At 42.2% G+C, this 24,857-nt stretch overlaps 1 protein-coding gene across 2 annotated transcripts in view; it reads right to left on the bottom strand.

The window, feature by feature from the left end:
* Positions 1-23,041, bottom strand: part of LOC147419487 (histone-lysine N-methyltransferase, H3 lysine-9 specific SUVH4-like) — a 51,372-nt gene extending 28,331 nt beyond the window's left edge. Inside the window, exons 1-7 of one of the 2 annotated variants that reach the window (XM_086505423.1) lie at positions 22,839-23,041; positions 22,086-22,739; positions 5,678-5,806; positions 5,507-5,561; positions 5,324-5,436; positions 5,068-5,238; positions 4,690-4,788 (exon numbers count right to left, since the gene is read on the bottom strand). In XM_086505423.1, the coding sequence (XP_086361549.1) occupies positions 4,690-4,788; positions 5,068-5,238; positions 5,324-5,436; positions 5,507-5,561; positions 5,678-5,806; positions 22,086-22,709 (1,191 nt within the window). In that variant the 5' untranslated portion in view covers positions 22,710-22,739; positions 22,839-23,041. Of the gene's footprint in view, positions 1-4,689; positions 4,789-5,067; positions 5,239-5,323; positions 5,437-5,506; positions 5,562-5,677; positions 5,807-22,085 lie in introns of both variants that reach the window. The other variant, XM_086505422.1, reaches the window with a different exon arrangement.
* Between the last annotated feature and the right edge of the window lie 1,816 nt (positions 23,042-24,857).

Raw genomic sequence — 24,857 nt, 5'->3', positions numbered from 1 at the left:
AAGCGTTGCAGACCTTTATGAAGTTCAAGTACCGCACGGCCTACACATCAGAGTGGGCAGGCGAAAAGTCCCTTCCAAGATTCTGGATACTATTGGCGATCTCCCTCGACGCCATACAGTTCGATACCAATACCTCACTTTGAATAGGAGGGGATGTCACGTGACACATCCAACCCTATGTGTCCGTGGACAAGCAACAGCACGACAAGGGTTCAGTCAGTCCAGTCAATCTAGATTTAGGAGTGATCTGATACTTTTGTGAGTCTGTTCACAAACCGTGCATGTCCAAACACTTAGTGTAGATGCATATCCTTTGGTTGCACACAACATGATCATAAGCATTCCCATCAAAATCCTTCTTGGGAATTTTTCAGTGCATTTAACTTATTTTTCCTATTCACTTTGTCAATCGCTGCCTGCATCATCGCTTGTGTCATCACCTACATCATCACTAGAAGGCTTTAGAAGAATCTAGAAGGATCTAGAAGATTCTAGAAGGTTCTAAAAGCATCAAGGAGATTTTAGAAGTTTCTAGAAGCATGGAGAAGATTTTGGAAGAATCTAAAAGTTTCTGAAAAGCTCTAGAGAGTTGAAGAAGGATCTAGAAGGTTCTAGAAGAACTAGAAGGATCAAGAAGGTGTTCTAGAAGGATCAAGAAGGTTCTAGAAGATTCTAACCTCCTCAAGAAGAACCTAGAAAGTCCTAACCTCCTCAAGTAACCTCCTGAAGCACTAGTATAAATAGGGATCTTGGGCCACAAGCCCCTCAATCTTGCCAACACCATTTGTGAGACTCCTATGAGGAAATCCCTCTTCTAGTTCTTATGTTCAAGTCTTGTCCTTGCAATCAAGCCTTGTCTTGTACTCAAGTCATGTAATCAAAGTCTTGTATCTAGCTCTCTTAATAAACTACCAAGTCTTATAATCAATATTAAGCTTATCATCAAGTCCAAGTTCTTGTACATTGTGAGCGCCTCCTCTTGCTCTCTTCTAGCTCTATACGCGCTCATAACAGTTTGGCAACACCAACATCATGGCTTACCTAGCCATGCAACAATCTATTTCAGAAAGCATTGCATCCACCTTGCAAAAGGTGCAACAACAAATTCAAGAGCTACACGCACAACGGAAAGAAGAGAAATCACACTTTTCAAGTCTAGTGGTGCAAGAGCTTCAAAAATCCCATTCCCAAGAGGTTCAAGTTTCATAGTTACCCGGAACGGGAACGATGAACGAGAACGGGAGGGTCCGGAACGGGATGGGAAAAACGCCCCCAAATCTGCCCCCTGCCCTCAAACTGCACCAAAAATGTTCCCCAAACAACCCTAAATCTGCCCCCAAAAGCCCACTTTTTTTCCCCCAAATGCCTACTTTTGCCCGTTCCGCCTCATGTTCCGCCCCGTTCCCCTCATTCCGAAACACCGCCGGAACATTGTTCCGATTATACCCCGTTTCGGAACGGCATTCCGTTCCCATCTCCGTTTTGAAAATGGGACTCGTCCAAAACGCCGTTTTGGAACGTTTGGGCTATGTACCCCCCGTTCCCTGTTACACTAGGTTCAACTCCCAATGCAAGAACTCCATAAAGCCACTATGTGTCAAAATCCACCCATGATTTTGGCTAGCCCAATGGGTCAAGTAGAGAAACCACGCTTTCCAAGTCCAGTGGTGCAAGAGCCTCAACCACCAATCCAAGAAGCCAATATGTGCCAAAATTTGCTCGTGGTTTCATCTCGTTCACCACAACAAAGGAAGGAGCATGAGGACAACCTACCTAAAGTATGATGGGAGAGGATCAAAGTTTAGAGGCTTCTTCCAACAAGCGGAGCTGTTTATATGCATACAACCAATTTATTCGGATGGTGCTTCTCAAATTAATCTCATTGCCACACTTCTCTCAACATGCTTTGGAGAAGTAGTATTTGAAACCAAGCTTAGCAAGCTACACCAAGGCTATCATCCTTCTTCATTCATTGGGGAAGGAATGGAAAAAATTTTCTTTGAGGATATTTACCGCTATCATGAGCTTCCATGTGACATTGTTTCAAACCAAGGACCAGAGTTAATATCAAGCTTTTGGAGAGGCTTGTTCAAGCTTCAAGTTGTAAAGATTAATCTTTCTCTATCCAATCATCCACAGAGTGATGGACAAACAAAGGAGGTGAATCAAGCCATAGAACAATATCATCGATGCACAATCAACTACCATCAACACCTAAGGATGGATGTCCACATGAATCATCAAGTGAAGAATCGAACTGCCACAGATCTAGCCATACACCTCCAAAGCAATCATAAAGAATTGACGATAAATATTAGAAGAGCTCAACAAAGATATACGGTCAACACAGAGGAACACAAAATGCAACAACTATCATGCAAGGTTAAGGATCGAGTGTGGCCTCTCTGCCATGATCTACATACGTTTTGCCCTTTCCAAAAGCTGAATTATCAAAGACTTAGACCATTCAAGATAGTTGGCCAAGTGAATCCACTCACATATTATCTCCAGTTTCCACAGTCTATGCAAATTTATCCAGTCTTTTGTGTTTCAGTGTTGAAGCCTTGTCATTGGTCCAAAATTCATGAGTTCTATCAACAGCATCCATGGAAGCCCCAGTCAAGGAACACCACTGCTCCTCGTGGAACTCGTTGCTAGGAGGGGGTAATGTCATGGATGCTTGAGTCAATCGCTACTTGCATCATCGCCTGTGTCATCGCCTACATCATCACTAGAAGGCTTTAGAAGAATCTAGAAGGATCTAGAAGATTCTAGAAGGTTCTAAAAGTATCAAGGAGATTCTAGAAGTTTATAGGAGCATGGAGAAGAATCCGGAACCATCTAGAAGTTCCTGGAAAGCTCTAGAAAGTTGAAGAAGGATCAAGAAGGTTCTAAAAGAACTAGAAGGATCAAGAAGTTTCTAGAAGCTTGGAGAAGATTCCGGAAGAATCTAGAAGTTTCTAGAAAGCTTTAGAAAGTTGAAGAAGGATCCAGAAGGTTTTAAAAGAACTAGAAGGATCAAGAAGGTTCTAGAAGATTCTAACCTCCTCAAGAAGAACCTAGAAAGTCCTAACCTCCTCAAGTAACCTCCTCAACCACTAGTATAAATAGGGGTCTTGGGCCACAAGCCCCTCAATCTTGCCAACACCAATTGTGAGCCTCCTATGAGGAAATCCCTCTTCTAGTTCTTGTCTTATGTTCAAGTCTTGTCCTTGCAATCAAGCCTTGTCTTGTACTCAAATCATGTAATCAAAGTCTTGTATCTAGCTCTCTTAGTAAAGTATTAAGTCTTGTAATCAAGATTAAGCTTATCATCAAGTCCCAAGTTCTTATACATTGTGAACGCCTCCACTTGCTCTCTTCTAGCTCTATACACGCTCATAACACATGATGCCTCTATGACCACAAGGAGCTCGCTATAGCTCACTGACCATCAGCAACAATGAGCCATCATAGGTCATGCATGACGAATCAATGACCCTTGATGGAGATACCATGTTGAAAAGGGGTACTTCGAGAGGTTGAGGTAGATGAGGAGTAGAGGAGGAAGACGCACCATGAGGAGGCGATTGAGAACATGGATGGTACTCCAATTTGCAAATGGCAAATTGGAGAACCTCGTTATTAACGACTCCAAGATAGGAGGCAAATGAAGGTTTTACAATCTCTTTTTTGAGGATATCAAAGATCCCAAATAGGCTAAGCATAAGAATAAAAGGCCTTGAAGATAATAAACAATGGAGAGAGTAGAAGAATCTTATAAATTTTAAGATTAAGGGATCAATTTAAGACTCCAAGGCATCCATCAATATACGAAATCAATCGTCACAACAATAGATGGCGGCAGTAGTTGGCAAGAAACCTAAATTTCTATGAATTGTGAGTCGAATTCCCACATTGATTGGGCTTGCAAGAAAGGATTTTTCCTAGATCCGACCTAGAGGTTTTGGAAGTTGAGTGTGACACCGTGTCAAAGATTAGCTCCGGGATGCTTTGGAGGGAGTTTCTGACATGATGCAAGACATACGATAACATTAAGTTGTTGATGAGATGCCGATGGATAATTGGTGGAGAGATGGCACTATCTTTTGATTCCGCCTTTAAAGCAAGACATACACCTTTCAGACGACTCCCAATAGAAGGCCAAAAAGCAATTTAGAAGGAGGGCAAAGCATAAAGTTAGATACTTCAAATGGTGCTCAAGATGAGCTAAAGCCTTCATAGCATGTGAAAGGTCAACAAATGAAAAATATAAAGGGATAAAACCCATGCACAACAAGAGAGGCACAAATGCCCCATACTAGAGAGGTCTATTCAATTAAGTTGATCAACTAGACTTTAAAAAGCCATATTCATACACTATACAAATAAATTGTCAAAAGAGATAGGTAAATAAACGAGAAGCCTACTTGACTGAAATTTATCTACCTTTACAAAACCACAACTTTAACATCAAACAGGTCAAGGAAAAGAAACAATGCAGACCTTGATTCTTAAACTTTGCACTCTTACACTGCAACTAATTGGAAAATATATAAGCATGGTATGAGGAGCCAGATAACCATAAATCCAAGTTCCAACTATGGCAACATGGTGATTGTAGGTAATTTGTGCAACAAAATGCCAACTTCACTATTTTGTTTCAAATAACCACATGCAGCTTTACTTACTGTAAAGCAAATACAGCACCTTGTATAAGCCATCATACGTATATACTTTTCCAGTGTAGCTCTTTTTTGTCTTGTTTCCTCTGATGAGCCTTACAGGTAAATTTTGCTCCATGTTGTTCTGCAAAACGAAAAACAAATCAAAAATGTGATGGGAGTCTTCTTGCAATGTGCGGATATGTTGCTTAACAAAACACAGTGACTGAGGAATAGAACTGCATCTTTCATTCAGTGTCATTCAGTGCGAACAAAAAGGGGACTAATGTGATAAAAAGCGGTAGAATCTAAAATATTGAACAGCTACAAAAATAATTGAACATTTCTAGCAAGGAAAGTGGAGAGTGAAGGGAAGAGCTTCATACGCATCAATGCAATGTGTAGATGCAAAGTAAAAACCTACCTTCAGTGCTAGATTCCCTTTTTCCATTACTTGATCTGCAATCTGATGCTTTTTCCCAAGAAGGTCGTTACCTCCTTGGCCAGTGTATACTACATCCATGGCATTGTCTACATCATCTTCATAACAGCCTGACAAAACAATGGAGCTTGCAACTGGGAAAGTCCAGTTTGGCTTCAGCAAAAAAAGAAGGTCATCATAAATTTGCACAATGCGTTATAGGGAAAGACATGATAAGCATAAGCTGTAATGTCTATACCATTGATTTTTTATAGGCAGCTCCTAAGTAATCAATCCCAGCAAGCCAATGGAAATGGAGTCCAACAGCCATCATCTCACATCGTGAGAAAAAGTGATCTCCAACGTGGACACCTGCATTTATGAATGTAATCAATAATCTGCATTTACTTCTGAGCACAGGGAGCACTCCATGCAGTGTTACCTCGAACATGGCCCAACCCTTTCCCACTATTATACACTTTATTATCATTCTTCATCTGTCATAAACAAAAGCTCATTGTGAGTATATATATTCAAGATGATTGTAAACACCCACCAAAGATCACAATCAAAGAAAAGATCCTAAGATTAAGTGTTGAAAGTCAATCAGAACCTGAGATATTGCTTTTAAGTCAGGCCGTCTAGACTTTCGAGGCCCCTCGCTGTCATCTTGTTTTTTATCTTTTCTTTTTGCAGCGGCATTTTCCTTTGTTGCCTCCTTCTGGCATCGAGCTTCCTCTTCCTTCAAAAAACATATCTCTCTCTCTCTCTCTCTCTCTCTCTCTCTCTCTCTCTCTCTCTCTCTCTCTCTCTCTGTGCCACGATTGAGGAGAGGTGTAAAGTGCAACGGAAGTGAATGTTGAACTTTGCTCAAGCTGAGTGCTCCGAATTGTGCTCAAGGTTCCTTTTACTTACGGAAGGGAGAGCCTTCCGTTCCTTTAGTGAGAGAGTGCAATGAACACAAACAAAGTGGTGAACACTGTGAATGAAGATGCTGAGACTGAGAGATAGAGAGAGAAGAATACGACACCAGAATGTTGTCAAACCCTCCTCCGAAGACCCCACTCTCTATGGCGAGAGCGGTCTACTATTGATTGCACAAATCTCTACAATGCTTGGACGTGCCGACGATGTCGACGATGATGAGGAAGACGACGAGACAAGCTGAAATCTGAAAACGCTAATGATTGAAATCTACAAATCTTTATCTGTTGAATTTTGACTCTATGTCGATGGTTATGATGCGACGACGACACACTGAAAACTGTAAAACCTTGATGTATCTCACCATGTGGCGAGGATCTGCTATAGGAAGGTGAGATCTGCGAGGTTTGGGGTTTCTACTGCGATGCTTGACTGCTGAAAACTGAAAACGCTGATCTACTTGTTGATCTTGTCGCGATGGAACTGCAAAACGCTAGGGCTGAATGTCTTCCTGCAATGGAAATTTGCTAATGCTGGGCTGATCTACTCTGTGGCTGTGGAATCTGCTATCTTTTGTTCTCGCCGGGACTGATCTGCTGTACAAAACGCCAAGGCTGATATGTCTTGCAAAAATGCTAGCTTCTCAAATGGGCTGAAAACGCTAGGTCAATTGCGAGGGTTGGTCTTGCTGAGAGGTTGCGTATTGAGCAAGTGCTCCTGTTGCCTCTTCTACCAAAAAGTGCTAGTGCTAGGTTTCTATATATACAAACTTAGCAAAATTGCTCTACCTAGTTTCCAACAAAAGTCACTTAAAAATAATAAGTGAAAAATGTCAAAAATAGAGAAAATAAGTCTATGCACTGTAAAAATGCTCCTGATGGGTCCTGATGGAAATTTGATGATCATGCTATGTGCAACCTAAGGATATGCATCTATTCTACGTGTGTGGACATGCACGATCTACGAATAGACTCACAAAGGTGTCATATCACTTCCTATTTTAGACTGATTTGATCGAACTGAACCCTGGTCATGCTGTAGCTTGTCCACGTACACATAGGGTTAGATGTATCACGTGACATCCACTCCTTTTCAAAGTGAGGTTCTGGTACCGAACTATATGGCGTCGAGGGAGATCGCCAACAACGTCTTGAATCCTGGGAAGGACTCTTCGCCGGCCCACTCTGATGTGTGGATCGTACGATACTTGCATACCCATTCCATGTAAAGTGATTGGAAAAATTCTAGTTTTCTTAAAAAATTGTGTGCAATGTAGATGAACAAATAGACGGAGTGCCAAACCGTTCATCAAACACACGCAAACAATGGGGTCAAATCTCGACTTTTTGATCTAAATCAATCAATTGTGGCAAAACACAATGGAAATGTCGTTGCTTTATGCTCAATCCTTCTTGTGCTCTTTCGGATATTGTGTCATGCCAAGGAAGAGACATGGAATGTGAATTCCTTGAATGCAAACATTTCATCTTTTCATGAATAATCTACATACATTCGTGCTCATTCATGAGTGAATCGTGCTCAACGTACAATATGTCATGCCTGTGAAAAGGGATCACATAAGGACGGTGACTAAAATACAAGAAAGCATCACGAATGAAACACTTGAACAATGCATGCTGACTAATCATTCGAACACAAAATACTTCTTGTGGGGTTCTTTAGACCTAGGCTCCAGAGCCAAGATCGGTTCTTCGTGATTGATCGAATCTTCCTGTGGGGGTTCTTTGGACCTCCACTTGAGAGCCAATATCGGTTCTTCGTGAGTGATCGAATCGGCAATGAGGTTAGCTTTACTAGAAAAAGTATGCAGTAAACCATCATCCTTGTGAACAATCACATCTTGATCATATAACTCATCATGCTCATGAGTAATGACATCTTGATTATGCAAACCATCATAATCGTGAGAAATCACACTGTGATCATCATGCAAATCATCATGCTGCTCATCATCATACTTATCATCATGCAAATCATGTGTATCTTGGAGTCTACACATCAAAGATATAGACTTCTAAGTACGGAGGATCCATGGCAGTCTTTGGTAGAGCTCATGCAAATCTTCACTGAGACTCTACACGTAACAATGGCAACATCTTCCACACATAGCCAACAGCCTAGGGTGCAACAACATTATGGGAACATGCCATGGAATAGTTGGTATGATGAGGAATGCAAACAGATGAATGCTTAGTTACAAAGAGAGGTTGCTATTGGATTGACCACTCACATACAGTACCATCTTTTGGCACCTTGTGCGAAGGAAGAAGCGAGCATTCTAGACCCAGCTTGAAGAAGAAGAAGAGAATTTTAACGTCGTAGGAGACTATCCTACGACATGTACTAATTGTTCTTGAGTCAAGATTCGAGGGAGACCTAGAGGATACTTCGGGAGCATTCCACACCTATTGATATTACCTCTCCGGAGACTATGGAGTACGCAACCTCACTATACATCATGCCACATCAAGCCCCTTTGCCCATTCCCCACAACCATGCCCATGCACTTGTACCTTCTTTACCACATAAAGGTTTAAAAAAGCCATTGACAAGATGAGTACAGGAAGAGCACAGGACCATGATGGACTAGTAGCACAACATTTCATACATGTTAAAGACATAGTAACAGAGCTATTAGCTCTCATGTTTAACACAATTGTATGAGGGATTTCCTGACACCTAGTGTATGTCCACAATCGTACCGATTTTCAAATCTGGAGATCCCAATTTTCCGAATAACTATCGTACTATTATGGCAGAACACTCATTGTCCAAACTCTATAAATCTATCTTGGAACATGAGTTGAACAAATGGACAAAGAGAGGGGATTCGTGCCCTGAAACAAGCAAGGTTTCCGAGAAGATTTTTCACTCTAGATCGTAAATTTACTCGCAGAGCTATCATCGAGGGTAGAGCACATGATAGAAGGGCATGTTGCGGCTTTGTGAATTTTTGCAAGCCTTTGACATGATACGAAGAACTAGATTGATGCATAGACCACAAGCTTTAGGTGTCACGTGCACATTCAACCCAAGTGCATGTGGATAAGTTAACTCCCATTTCTAGGGTTTAGGACAACCTAGGAAGTGTTCTAGCACCCTTGTGAGCCTATATGCAAGACCTACATGTCCAAGCACTTTAGATTAGTTACATGTGGACAGGTTAACTCCCATTTCTAGGGTTTAGGACAACCTAGGAAGTGTTCTAGCACCCTTGTGAGCCTAAACTCCTATTGTTGTAACTGATTTATGGTCTTGCATATAAGCATTCACCATAAATCACTTCCGTTGCACATTACATTAGGAATATCCTGTGAGCTGATATGGTGTATTATGGCACTCTATTAAATTGTGGTCGGATGAGTATAGACCTCAAAAGGTTTATCACAACCAATTCACTCCAATATAGGGGTGAATGAGTATAGACCTCAAAAGGTTTATCACAACCAATTCACTCCAATATAGGGGTGAAACAAGGATGCCCACTTCTCCATCAACTCTCTTCTTCTCCATCAATTTACAAGTTACCACCTCCCTTATCTCCCTTAAGCTCTCTCCGTTCATCAAGTCCCCTACTCCATCAAGCTCCCTTCAAAGTCCGTCTCCATCAAGCTCTCTCTACCCCCTCAAGAGTCAAGCACCAAGCTCCCTTCATTTCCTTCAAGCTCTCCATCATTCCATCAAGCTCCCTTCATCTCCATCATCCTTCCTTCCTCTCCTTCAAGCCCTCCATCACTCTCCTCACTATCCATCTCCTTCAAGCTCTTCATCACTCTTAAGTTCTCTCCTCACCCCCATCTCCTTCAAGCTCTTCATCACTCTCAAGTTCTCTCCTCACTACCCATCTCCTTCAAACTCTCCATCACTCTTAACTTTCAAGCTCTCCATAATGCCGCTCGCTCTTCATGAAGCCTTCACGAAGCATTGTTGCTACTTTGAAAGGGTGAAGAGTAAGCAAAACGTTTGCCATTGGTATTGCAAATATTGTCCCAAGACCATGACCTCAAGTGCCACGCGCCTTATCATCCACTTGACCAAGAAGGGAGGGCAAGCGGGCCCATGTCGGAATATCCCCAACGACATCTTCAAAGAGTGCAAACCAGAGCGTCTCCCCTTGGAGACACACAAGGGGGTTGCAAAGGCATTGAAGGAGGTGGTGCCGCCCAACTATGATGTCTCCGACTTAGGAGAGTAAGCTTCTCCATGAATGTCCGTTGCATCCAACGCCGCTATCGTGGCATCCATCGACAGAGGTAGCGTCTCAAAGAAGAGCAACGAAAAGTCATGGTGGACGGCCTCCAAAGCAAGCTACTCTTGCACAAGCGGTGGGTGAAACTTCCGGTCCATTGTCTTTCCTCAAAGAGAGGCAACGACAAACGGAGATAGAGATTGCACGCACCATCATTGAGTGCAATTTCTCTTTCCATATTCTTTGGGTAGACCGTTGGAAATGCATGGTGAAGGCTATTGTTGCGGTTGGTCCATGTGAGGGGTGGACCGGAGTGTCATACCATGACATGCGCACCAAGAAGCTTGATGAAGAGAGGGTGTGAATCAAAGTCTCTTGAGCTTGTGCGTGCCGGATGAAGAGAGGGTGTGAATCAACAAGTCTCTTGAGCCCGTGCGTGCCGGATGGGAAAAGTATGGATGCTCTATTCTGTGCGATGGATGGAGTGACCCCAAGAAAAGCGGCATCATTAATATCCTTGTCTCATGCCTTCTTGGCACCTACTTCTTGCATGCATTGCTTAAGCAAGAGGAAGAAGGTCACGGGTGCCTTTATATATTGCCACATCCGTCAAGCCATAAAAGAGGTCAAATTTCGTGTATCTACTATCTTTATCTCTTTTGTCTTTTGCCTTGGCCCTTCTCACTTTCCCTTTTTCTCCATATGTAGATCGATGCAAGCAACGTCATTCAAGCAATCACCGATAATGCCTCCAATTGTGCTCCCATGGCCAAAAAGCTAGTAACCAAGTTTCCATCCATAGTATGGACTCCATGTGCATCTCATTGCATTGACCTTCTCATGGAAGACATTGGTAACCTACCTTGGGTGAAGGACATTCTAACCCAAGCCCTCTCAATTGTCAACTTCATCAACAAAAAGATGAGAGTACTTGCATATATCGCACTTACTCTGACTTGGAGTTGAAGAAGCCTTCAACAACACGCTTTGCCACTATGTGGCTCCTACTTGAGCGCCTCTTATGACGTGCAAACCAAGGTGCAAAAGACAATGGTCTCGGATGAATCCAAAGCATGGATGGAAGGAGACACACCCTCGGTCCAACAAGGTGCAAAGGTCATCCTACAACTGTGCTTGAGGAGGAGTTTTGGCAAGACGTTAAGGGCCTTGTCATTGTGTTCTTGCCATTGTACAAGGTGCTTCGGATGACCAACATAGAAGGGTCTATCATAGATCTCCTTTACCACTTCATAAAGGAGGCTTACAAGGAGATTGAGAGGTACACCATTCTTGATGGAGCACCCTATGGATCATGGTAAACAATTACAATCCTATACTATTTTCTATATAACAATAACTACCCAGTGCAATGATTTATCTACATTGTAATTTGTTCCACCTACCCTTCCATGCTTGACCAATGACAACTCTAATTGTTCTCTGTTTCTCTCTCTTTATAGTGACGTGTTGGAGGACTCTCAAAAGAGAGATAACATCCTCTTTCTTGTTAAAGAGCGGTGGGATTGGATAAGGCGACCAATCCATGGCTTTGCCACCCTCTTGCATCCGGCTTTTAAAAAGTTGTCCATCTATGTGGATCAAGCACTTTGAGAGAAGTGGGACAAGTACCTTCCAAATATAGTCAAAGAGCACCATGGAGAGTTTCTCAAAGAGCTCATAAACTATGGAGACCAAAGGGATACCGCATTTGCTTCCTCCGAGTGAGGCCTCTTTTTTGGTGGGAATGTTTTGGCTATCAATTGCCTCAACTTCAATTGAGGGTTCTTGGATAGGTATACGATACACCATAAATTTTAAGTTTATAATCTCACTCATGTCATGAATCATCTCTCAATTCCCATAATTCAAATCTCATGCCTCTTCTATAATCTCTAGGATTGCTCATCGAGTGCGTGAACATATTCTCTCATGCCTCTTCTATAATCTCTAGGATTGCTCATCGAGTGCGTGTGAACATATTCTCTCATACACACCAAGATCCGCAAATCAAGTTGGCTACAACCTACTCTCTATTTATGATTTCACATGTATGATGTGCTCATATTTTTGCCATGCCAAATTGCTAACTCCATTTACCTTCTTGCATGTTGTAAATGAAAAATAGATCAATGTAGATACATGCAAGCTCTCCATTGACTCTTACGAGTCTCAACAAAGAGCGCGAATTAGAGGAGGAAATATTTCGAGACCTCTACTTGGAGTCGGAGGAGATTGATCATCGTCTCTCTCACACACGGTCCTGCAAGAAGATAGTTGTGCGAGCTTCGGCAACTAGAGGTAAAGGAGGTTCGACTCCAGTTGCTCGTGGGAGTGGTAGAGCATTGGCACAAACCCAAGACCTAGGTGCGACAAGGCTCAGGTAGCGGATCTACTTTGGCGGCCCACTTTGAAGAATGTGCCCATTTCTAGGCCTACGGATCCTAGAGAGCCAAAGTTTGATGATGAGGACAACATCCTTAGTGAGCGAGATTATGGTCTTGCATCTAGTGCATCTGATTCATGTATTGATGAACCTCAAGCTCAAGCTCAAGCTCGAATCACAACTTCGATGATGAGAGCAATATGAGCACTTAGGAATCTCTCTTTATGCTTTAAAGTTTGCACCCATGGGCCATGAGTTGTATCACTACTTTTTGGTTCTACTTTTTGTCACTTGTATCTCTCTACTTATGTAATGTAATCATGATTCTTTTTTTTTCAAACATTGCCGATTCCAATGTCCATGGACAAATCTTTCATTTCCTAACTTGTAAGACTTAAGTTGTAAGTACTTAGTACTAAGTACTAAGGTCTATGTCATGACTCATACGACCTATCATGTTCTACCTTTAGAGTTTGAGAACTTCTTGATTTAGTCTCTCTTGTAGATTTTAAGGATTTATTTATTTTTTGCATCATACGTTACGTCAACGTATGCCTAATTTTTTTAAGTTCGATTAGTACCACATGTCTTCGTACGTATACCCGTCATACGTGACCGTACGTGTCAACCTTGTCTGCCTTGCTCACCATGTTTACTCAATTACCCCTCCCACCTACCCATCAATGTATGAAGACCTAGATTTTAGACTTTTTATTCATTTTCTATTTTAATAGCTTTTCAAACAAAGTAGCAAATTATATTGGGATGTAAATTTTGGTCTCATAGGTTCTTTTGGCCTTTTCAAGAGGTTTAATATAACAAGGCACTTCATTTCATTCTCTCTCTCTCTCTCTCTCTCTCTCTCTCTCTCTCTCTCTCTCTCTCTCTCTCTCGTCCAAGAGATGGGTTTGTGACTCGTCCAAGCTACATACACTCATTTGTCTCATGGTCTGCAATGTGCTATTGGTCAGATTCGCACATCCTCACACCAGCTGGAGACTGAGACGGGTAGATTCAGAGGGATACCGCCGGAGTCTAGGATATGTCAACTATGCGGTAGAGAGCCAGAGACAAAGCTACATTACATATGCCACTGCACTGTGTATTATGAGATACGAGGGCGCTTCCATTGCTTATTCAGGGAGGGTTTTGGACCCCTAGATAGTCATGAGGTATCAGGATCAGAGATGCCTTGGCCTAGGCCCTATATGTACTTGAGCTAGACCGACATAGAGATAGTCTGTTGAGGAGACATGGAGTACGACAGTCGCAAAGACAGATCACAGACTTCTTTGGATCGAGGGAGCCAAGAGACCAACCACCAGCACAGGGTTGTACCCGCATTCATACGAGAGGCACCCTCATTGACAGGGCGATTGAGCTCGAGAGATCGAGACAACCACAACCGAGACACAGGAGCACACTACATCGACGGAGACTCCAGCAAAGGATCAGAGGCATTCTAGCACGACACCCAGATTGTCATTGAGGGCCTATTCTACATTTTTAGATTTCACATTTCACATTTCACACTTCATTTTCAGTTTACTTTCAATACTTTTTGTACTTGTACTTCAGACATTGTATTAGATTCACCACTTTGTATCTGATGGTCTTATAGGTCATTTTGGCCTTTTGAAGACATTAATATATCATTTCATTTCATTTCACTCTCTCTCTCTCTCTCTCTCTCTCTCTCTCTCTCTCTCTCTCTCTCTCTCTCTCTCTCTCTCTCTCTCTCTCTCTCTCTCTCTGTGTGTGTGTGTGTGTGTGTGTGTGTGTGTGTGTGTGTGGGGGGGGGGATATGGCTCGAGGCGATGAGGATGGGTAGAACAATCTTTGACCACGTGCCCAATTTGATGACACATGAGATACTAATCCGAGCAACCAATAACCACCAACCTTTGTAAACAGGATTCATTTGTGGTGGGATCTCAAAAGTCGTACTATATTCGAGGAATGTGCGTCTCCAAGTGCATAGACTTGTATCTGTGGTGTGCCGATCTTCGTAACGAACCACTACCCACGTCAATCAGATTCTCGAGTGCATATAGTTTTAGGTTAAAGAAATCCAACGAACCACTCCCCCTGTCGATCAGATTCTCGAGTGGCAGATGTGCGACAGATTCACCCAAAAACTAACCCCCTAGCCAAACTTATTAATAAATCATTTTTATGATTTATTTTATTGGGCATAGTGGACAGTTTGCCCTATCGAAACCCAAAGGAGTTTCACTCAAAATTCCGCCCTATAAAAGGAGCACTCAACCTAGCACATCATCTCAAATTTGGGGAACGCTAGCAAAAGGAGCAGAGCAACCCCAACATTTTGGCCCATAGATCAAAGAGCATTTTCTACAGATCATTCTCAGCCCTAGCGTTTTGCAAATCTCAACCGAGGCTACCTTCTCCAACAGCAGATCAACCAATGTTTTCATTTTCAGCCCATTCTGTCGTCGGAATGTGCAACCGAGCGCTCCTTCTCCAACAACAAATCAGCCAACGTTTTCATTTTCAACCCATTCTATCGTCAGAATGTGTCAAATTTGCTAACGCTAGCCTCTCCCAGATGCGGTGCAACCCATTGAGCCTCCCCTCGGTCGTTCCTTCGCAGAGGCATTGAGTGCTCCGTTGCTATCCATCATCGGGCATCATCAAGATCTATGTTTTCATCCTTTCATTCCTCTCATATCAAGAGCACAATTCAGCCCCAGATCTACCCTTGGTGGCCATTCGCAAACCCACATCGAGAAGGATCCAAAGGAGCATCAAATCAGCCCCAGAGGTGCCTCGTCTTGAGGAGTTACCATGGCGATGTTCCCCATTCGAGTCAATAAAGTCTGCACTTGAGGTATTGCATGTGTGTACATTCCATTCATGCAATCAAGAGTAAATACCACATCCACCTCAGTGTTGGGGGCCCTTGAGAGGGTTGATTAGGACCCCAGCAAGTGTCATTCTCCTCTTCTCTCTCTTTCTCCACCTACACATCGCTACCGCACTCATTCCATCTATTCAAGGAAAAGTAAAAAGGACCATCATTCAAGCTAAAAGGAATCATTACTGCAAGGGGAAGAAGTAAAGAATTTTTGAATATACAAAACCTAGATCTTCACCATTTCAATTCCGTTGCACCTGATAATACTTGATAATCCATGCGAGCCGAGTTGAGTCTTGCATTGAGATATTGGATCTGTGTACAATCTGAAGTAAATACCACCATATCGATGATAGTGTAGAGGGGGGCCTTGAGTGGGTTGGTTGGGACCCCATTGATGCATCTTTCTTCCCATCTCTCTTTGAAGTCTCTAAAAGGAACCATCACTACCAAAGTTACATTCAATAATGCAAGGAAAGAACAAAGGGTTTTGAAAGTATGATTGCTTAATTCTATCTTGTAAGGTGCAACAGAATGAATGTTGGAACTTTGCTGAAAATGAGTGCTCTGAACTGTGCTCAAGGTTCCTTTTGTTCTTATGGAAGGGAGAGCCTTCCGTTCTTAATGAGAGAGTGCAATGTACACAACAAAAGTGAATGGACACTATGCGTGAAGGTGTATGAGACTGAGAGATAGAAAGAGAAGAGAATATGACACCAGAGACGTCGTAAAACCCTCCTCCGAAGGCCCCACTCTCGTTGGCGAGAGTGGTCTACTATTGATTGCACAAACGGATACAAAGTGGATGAATGAGAACTGATGCAAGTCTAGAGCTATGTCGATGTCGACGACGTGGATGACGAGACCGAATCGGTGGCTGAAAACTGGTAGGCTTGCTCTGCTGTCCAAAAACGCCAAGGCTGAAATCTGTTGCTGCAAAAACGCAAGTGCTGGAGCAAGTAAAACACTGGTTTGCTGCAAAATTTCCGTGCCTTCGGCTGCCCTAAAAAACGCTGATTTGCTGCCCTTTGAAGTCCTCCGAAAACGCTGTTTTGGCTGGTCTTTAAACGCTGAATTCCTGAGGTCTTATCACTGAATTGCTGAGACTATGGTACTGCTGAAAATGCTAGGGAAAGGGGAGCGATAATGGCTGGCTGAAAATAGCCAACAAAGTGGGAGTCTATGGTGATGAGCTATTGATGAAAAACGCCAGTAGAGTGGGAGTCGCTTGCTTGGAGGAAAAAAGCCACCCAAGGGGGGGAATCTTGCTTGAGAGAAAGATGGGGGAACCTGCTACCTTTGGCTTGTGTTCTCCTTGCCCTTCTGCCAAATAGTGCTAGCCTAGGTTTGCTTATATATTATCTTACCCAAATTGCCCTACTCAATTCCCAACAAAAGTCACTTAAAATAATAATTGAAAAATGTCAAAAATAGGGAAAATAGGTCTAATGCACTAGAAAAAGCTCCTAATGGATTCTGATGGTAATGCTAATGATCATGCGGTGTGCAACCAGAGGATATGCATCTACTCTAAGTGCTAGGTACGCACGGTCTGCGAACAGACTCACAAAAGTGCCAAAACACTTTCTAAGCTAGATTGACTAGATTGACTGAACCCTTGTCATGTTGTAGCTTGTCCACGGACACGTAGGGTTGGATGTGTCACGTGACATCTATTCTCTCAATTTTGCTAGATACAATAGAAAAAAAAGACAGGGGTGCTGGCCAAAATTTCATAGTACATACCAATGCCAAAAATATGTACATTGTTGCAATGTATATGCAAATGACATTGCATCTCATTAAAGGGAAAGTTCTCAAGTTGCATGCCATCATCCATTCAAAGTTGATGGACAGTAAACCTAGTGAAGGTCCTCCTCATAGTATGACGGACAAATATCATGTCATCATTCATACATTCACTCAGACGTCATGCATACGAATTCTAGAGCTTAAAAACAAAACTCATAATTTTTCTTTAATTTGAGAACTACAAATTCATTCCTAAGTCATCGTCACTTTTCAATCTACTAGTATACTCCAATAATAGCTCCTTGTTTCTATGTTTCAATTGACTCTTCCACTCCTTTTTTTTTACAGAAAAAGATCCTTCATTAGTTAACAAACCTGCCGACTACATCAGCAAATGGGGAGACTCTCCCAACAAAAAAATATATATACAAAGGCTAAATCAAGAGATAGGTGAGGGGGAAAGCCACATTGGTGGTTTGTACTGCCATCGAGGCGCACCCTGAACCATGGTGAAAAATGGTCCAAGCTGCCACAATCTCAAAAAAGCCTCCCAATGCTACCGCATGCGATCAGAGCTACCTTGGAGCCGCTCGCATTGGCCCTTGAGCGTGTGGACCAACTCTAGCCAAAGGTCGCGAACAATCTTCACCGGAGGTACACGATGAGCCTCAAAAATGCAAAATCAATAGGCTCTCCAAATGAACCAAAGTGTCAGACTTCAAATGAGCTCCCAACACCTCTATCCCTGCTCCACTCTTGGGGGATGATCTCTATGGCTGGTTGTAGTGTAGGTCTGCAATCCTGTATCACAATCATCCTGTTAACTAAAGCCATCTCGAAAATCATCCAAAGTGATCCAATCGATGGTGTCAATGATGTGTAAGTTCCATTAGCCATTTGCGATTCAATGTGAATCTCCTTGACAAAAATCTTGCAACTAACTATAAATTTTGCATCGATCCTCCATCAAAGACAGTAAGTGCTTTACATGCTTCATAGGGAAGCCTTACAAGCTAGAAATGAATCCAATTGAAGGTCGAGGCTTCTTGGTGTCTTCATTATCGAATATAAGTGGTCGTTTGTTATTTGGAGTTATCGGATAGTCCCAAAAAATATGACCTTTAGGTCTACACTTGTAACATGTTCCTTTGGATTGACACTATGCCGACGTATGTTGAAAACCATTGCCCAATGCAATAACCACATAAAGGAAAAGACAAGCATGTTATGTATTCTCTATTTGATCTAAGAAAGAAATGTAGAAACTTGCAAAAGAGTACCCAAGAATCTTTGGTTGTATGACGAGGGTTCTTGGGAATATACTTTTAAGGTAGACAAAGCTGAAATAACCTCTACTTAAAGGTTTTATCAAGGAAACTAGAGTGGAAAGCAACTTCAAAATCATGCAGAGCTTTAAGACCATCAAATCGAGCTAATAAGGTAGCCATCGTGTCATTGTGCTTTCCTCGAGGAAAGACGTTACTAAATTCGTCAATCAAATTGTCAATGTGGAAGAAAACGTCAAACCAATGCAATATTTTGAGGGCATGTCAAGAAACTAGGACACCCAAAAATGTTAAGAATTTTACATAAGGATCAAAAGATTTTTTACCCCAAATCAATAGAAGGTGCCAGATAATACTAATAATAGTGATGATGTTGTGCATCAGAGAAAGCCAAAGGAGCAAAGTAATGTGCAACAAAAGTGATGTAAAGTGAATACTCAAGACAAGTGCTCCGTGCAAAAAGGTTCCTTTTACTAAATAAGAGAGTGTATTTTACTTCATGAAGTGCAAAGACTAGAGATAGAAGAGAGAATCATATTGTGAGTAAAGGTTCTAAGTGAAGAGAGAGAGAGAGAAGACTAACACCAGATGGGGTCCCAGAAACCCCTCCAAGGACCCACCCCTCTCAATCACTAAAGAGGTATTTGCTTTAGATTACACAAAGGTTGATATAAAAGACCTAAATGCTTAGATGTTGATGGGATCTTGGGATAGATTTTTGTATATGAGACGATAAGGCCTAGAAGCTGAAAAAGCTAGGGCTGATCTAGCTTGGAATTGCGATCTAATGGTGAGGCTACGGCTGAAATCTGAAAACATTGGTTTGATTTTGTTGCCAAAGCTGGCGATGGACTGATGGCTGATAAACATTGAAGATGCTTATGCTAGGAGTACTTGTACTAAGGTTGGATGATTGGAGATGACCCCTAGGGTCTACTATATAGGTGCAAAAGTTTGGGTCGAACAATGTCAGATTGAAGCCCCATGACTTTATTAAATGATGCTAACATGTCACTTATTAATAAGTTGACGAACTACTAATAAGAAGTGCTTCGTATGCGGTTATTACCTAGGCTTGGTACTAATGGTGTTGTGAGGGAACACTCCCCAATGTGTACACCTAGTAGACATTTGTTGTGCTCGTGTGGAATTACAAAATATGCAACTACTCTAGAGTGCCTAAACATGCATGTCCTACGTACAAGCTCACAAGGAGGCCAAAACACTTCCTAGGCTATCCTAAACCCTAGAAATAGGAGTTGCAACTTGTCTACATCCACAGAGTTAAATGTGCGCATGACAAGTAGCAAGGAGTGGTGATGGAGCCAAAGATGAGAGTCTAAAAGGCAAGGATGGTTGCACTTCAAGAGTAACATAAGGTCATTCTCCAAATGCCATACGCTCAAAGACACCTCCCAAGAATTTCAAATACATTTTCAAAGCTCTATTGTGAAGAGGGAGCACAAGGATCCTAAGAAAGGACAAGAGGAAGAGAAGAGTGAATCTCTATAATTTGTTGAGAGGTAGGAGTAACACAAGGATAAGAATAATGCAAATAATTGTGCAAAACCTCCAAATCAATCCAATCATCCATAGTTTGGTTGCTTGGTCAAATAAACCAATTGTCATACCATGAGTCTAATCTTTTTTGAAAGTTTTTTAGTAGAAGGATTTTGAGGGGTAGGTTTAGAGGGAGCCGGTTTGGGAATTCAAAACTCTTGGATAATGGCTTTACCTCCTCAGTAAACTACCCATTTCCTTGTTGAGCGCACTTCTCGCATCTTATGGAGTTCTATCTTCTTTTGTTTGAGTTGAGTTGGTGTAAGATCTTCTGCAAACCATATTTTAGTGTCCTTGAGGAGCCTCGAGTGCTCGAGGAGTTTAATTCGGTCTGCCTTGGTCTTGAAGGTGAGGATTGCATGGTTGGTGCAATGTTCGTGTGTAAGAGAACTAATTGTTGTTGGATCCCATTGTACCATGTGGATTGTTGTTTGAATGCGGACAAAGGACTCGTGAAAATTGAGGTCCCCCTCCCCTTTCCAATCATTTGGGAGCCCGCCAATGCGAACATTGAGGGAAATATTCTCTTGTCGTTGTCGTTCACGTAGCGTGGACGTCACACGGTCCTCGACTTTGCGGAAGATTACCTAATGCTGAAGATGTTGATTTTCAGATTGCTGAAGATTACCTAAGTTGTTGCGGATTAGGTTTCTTGTTGGGTCTTTTATCTTTGTCACATAAGATGAAATACCAAGAGAATCCACCAAAAAATAGACACAAAGAGGAGAAAGAAATTGACACATACTTTGAAAGAATTGAAATTCTAGTATACCTCACTAAGTAGTCATACAAAACCACCAAAGTAGAAAAGTCGCACTTGATAAGTAGAATCTGAAAATCAACTTTGCAACCAGAAACTCAAGCAAGGAGAAGATCTGCATCCAATCTCACCCAAACAACCAGCAAAGTGCGCATGTAGGGGTTGATTTAGATGAGGAAAAAACAAATTGGGGACTGCTTTGGCTTCACAGTGAAGAATCAGCTGAAATACAAGCAGTATGTACAAGTAGCAAGCAATTAGGGCAGACAGACAGTCGCTCCAATGAATCCAATCAAAAGCACATAAATTGGATAAAAGGCAAATGAATTCTGCCTTTGGGAGGTCACTTTTAGAGTGCAGATTGCAAACCTCAAATGGAAATGCAAAAACACAGATGTTGCCCAAAAAACGAAGATGCAGACACCTCCCGAGTCGCCATAAAGTTTGCTTTGGAAGAGGCTATTTATACAAAATGCACCAACGGGGGTTGCAACTCTAGTGAATAGAGTCCAAGTGCTTATAAGAGACACAAAAATGATATTTACATTACAGTGACATTATTGTTTGCACTAATCAATTACTACAATAAAAGAAATTGTTTATGAGCACTTAGCTTTCCCAACAGATTTCACATTCAAATTTTGATAACGAACTCCATGTTCGTATGTCAAGGTAGTAGTGCCATAAGTATACCTAAAAATATATTTGACCACAAGAAATATTGCTAAGAAAGTTTAACGCAAAGATCAAAGCTGGTTACTAAATGCTGCATAGCTGACAGTGACCATCTTGCTAGCATTTTCTTAGCTACTTACAAAACATTGGGAACCCATTGCGTATACTTTGGGTGTAAAACCACAAGAGAACAAACAGGGGGTCAGCCTTCACATTGGTTAAGGTTAATTGCTTGAGAACTAGAAAAACGTTGGTAAGACCCCCATTTTGAATTGCCTTCATTTTTCAATCTTGATAGAGAACAAGTACATGTCAAAATGATGATCAAACTAATTTGATTCTGTACATGAAGTGAAGTCTCTGGCTACCAAATGGGACCAGTAATTCATTGCAGCCAGGAATTTGTCTGAAACAGATTTATACTGATGCAATTCTGTCTCTAGATTGATCATTCTCTCTTTGACCTCTGATGCAATTCTGACTCAAATTTTATTTTGAAATGTAGTTGCCTATTTATCTCAAAACAAGAAAACAAGGACATATGCAAGACAGTCTACAAGTAACTTAAACAAGAGCAAAAACAGGCCACTAACCTGAACAGCCCGTAGATAGTAGGTGTTGAATAACCTCAAGGTCTCCTTCACCTTTTGAGAAGCTTCAGGGTCATCAATTTGAGCAGCAGAGTAATTGGAAGGCAAATCCGGCAGCTTCTGTTGCTGTGAGGCAGAAACCCTTACTCTCGTGACACTTTGCTTGATTGATTCCACTTCCTTTGCATCTGCAGGTAGCTCTTCTTTTACCACCACCTCCTCATTTTTCCGTGTGAGAGAGATTGCTGTGAGTACTTGTGAAGATACCTGGACCTTCTTTTCAAAGTCTTGGATGCGAGAACTTCTGCGACGTGGAACTACCATTGTGTTTCCATCAGCAAGACTTGCCCTTGATTCACCCACTTGCCTGATATCATCACCTCCATCTCCTCCTCCAGAACCGGAGAGTTTTAAAGAAGATGATTGCCCTTGTTGCTCTTCATTATCTGCAGCAGACTGCTCACGAACCATCTCTATGGATGCAATGTCGCAATCAATGACTCCTTGAGATGTTTTGGGGCAGATGACCGCAACTTCAACCATGCCTTCTGCGGACGAGGACATGTCCCCGCGTTTTGCCTTCTTTGCCTTTTTCTGGGCGGATCCAGCTTTCCTTTTACTTGCCATTGAGATCAAGGCGGTCAAGAATGAGAACAGCTGAGAAGAGAAGGTAGAGGTTAGTTATGGCGACAAAGGGAAGATGCAAAAACGCTGCCAGGGTGATGATGTACAGGAGCAAGGTTTGCAGGCATGAACCTGATCGAGCGTTTTCTGAGCAGAAGATGGCGATGAGTAGCAGCGCCGCGGGCCAGCTTAATCAGACGTTGGGGAAGTGAAAGTAGTGAAGTGAAGTGAAATGAAGGCGCTGGAGCCGAGAAGGAAGAGGCCCTAGGCCTAGTAAGCTAGAAGCGAACAGTCATGGCGGGAGCGCTGGCTATTCCCGGTTACTGACCGGCTAGCTGCCCACTTTTGAAAAACTCCCGCGCTCAAGTCAAATATAAAATTTTGGCAATGACAATTTCTGGCAGTTCTCACTAAAAGCTATCGAACCATAGTTAGTGCGCAAAACAGAAGCCTCGTCACTTAAATGACACCTCAATTTTAAAAGGGATCTATGGTTGACATGGGTGCCGTAACATAATAAAAGCTAGGGAAAATTATCAAAATACCCCTCTAATTTGAGGAAATTCCCAAAATACCCTTGCATCTATTTTGGTTGGAATGTTCAAGATTTTCTAATCTTCATTTGTTTTTGACAATTGAGATCCGTTTTTGAGTGCTCAGCATGTAATTTGTCACCAGTTACCATCGCAAAAAAGGCAATTATGTCTAAAAATAATGAAGCAATTCATCTCCAAAGCCTACGTAACCAACTCAAATTGTAGTTTTAGCATCTTGTACGATAGACAATCACTCTTCTTGTGAACACCTACAGAAAAATTTATTTTTCGAGAAATTTAGTCTCACAACCAGGGGTATTTTGGGAATTTTGGAAAATTTGAAGGGCATTCTGGGAATTTATGACAAAATATTAGGGGCATTTTGGGAATTTTTGAAATTTGAGGGGTATTTTGGGAATTTCCTCAAATTAGAGGGGTATTTTGGTAATTTCCCCTAAAAGCTATCAAACCATAATAATTGAGGAGAGGAGAAGCCTCGTCACTAAATGGCACCTCATTTAAGAGGGATGTATGGTTGAAAAATTAAAATCGGCATCGCATGTTGTAACATAACAAAACGCGTGTGCTAGCATAGTGGTAAGACATCCGCTTCGTGGACAAGGGGGTCATGAGGTCAAGCCAAGACCAATCCATATTTTTCCTCCAAATGGGATCGAACGGTCCATGATCAACGATGATCAGGGACCGTAGATCCCCTCTAATAAAAGGAGGTGTCAATTAGTGTTGTGGGAGGAGAAGGGCATGCATCCCAATTCCCTACTAGCGCACATAGATTGGGGCCTCGTGACTATTTGACACCTTACCTCTCAAGTGGGGTCAATAGGCGATGCAAGCCACACGCGGGAATCAATGCCCACTGTCATATACGAGTACGGCCGGCTGTCGAAGGCGCCTCTCTATCTCTCTTTCGTTGCCCCTCTTTATCTCGTGCTTGGCATTTAGCCTTCAGCTTGCAGACATTGACACGTGTAAAGGGTACTCGAACTACTATTATAGAAAACGTATAGATGGGATCAAACTCCTAGGGAACACCACTCATCCGTTGCAAACTGAACTTCAAGTGGCCACTGATTAAATTGCAAGCAATCCCAAAGTGAATTGAAAATTTGCATGCTCCATGTGTTTGCAAACGAACTTCAGATGAACCGTACGATTAGCATGGGAAGTGCATGTATTCACCTGTAGACTCAAAATGAGCTCTCTCTGTTTGGGGTTTTTTTTTATAGTTGTATGTTCGCATGATCCTTACACTTAGCACGCGATAGCCTGATGGTAGGGCCCTCAAGTTGGGAGAGGAATAATTGAGTCCAAGCCATGAGAGACTCTCGTTTGATTCCTTGAAGCAATGAACGGCCCATACCGTCCCTCGTCAAAAGGGGGTGTCATCCCCCCCCCCCCCCCCCCCACCCCACCCCACCCCTCCAAGGGCATGATCTGACACGCACTTATGTAGATGCATATGGGATCTCAACTTTACAAGCATTAGGGAGTGCTACTTTTGTTGTGCCTTGGGCCTTGAATTGAGAAGGGACCTATGGCTATGAAGTCTTTGAACTTTGTTCAGTAGCTACTCCTCTTGAGTTGGTACAGAGTT

The sequence above is a fragment of the Adiantum capillus-veneris genome, chromosome 29, assembly GCF_014529385.1.
Source record: "Adiantum capillus-veneris isolate H3 chromosome 29, ASM1452938v2, whole genome shotgun sequence".
NCBI lineage: Eukaryota > Viridiplantae > Streptophyta > Polypodiopsida > Polypodiales > Pteridaceae > Adiantum > Adiantum capillus-veneris.
The sequence above is the reverse complement of the archived record's forward strand: the minus strand, read 5'-3'. Positions and strand labels throughout refer to the sequence as shown.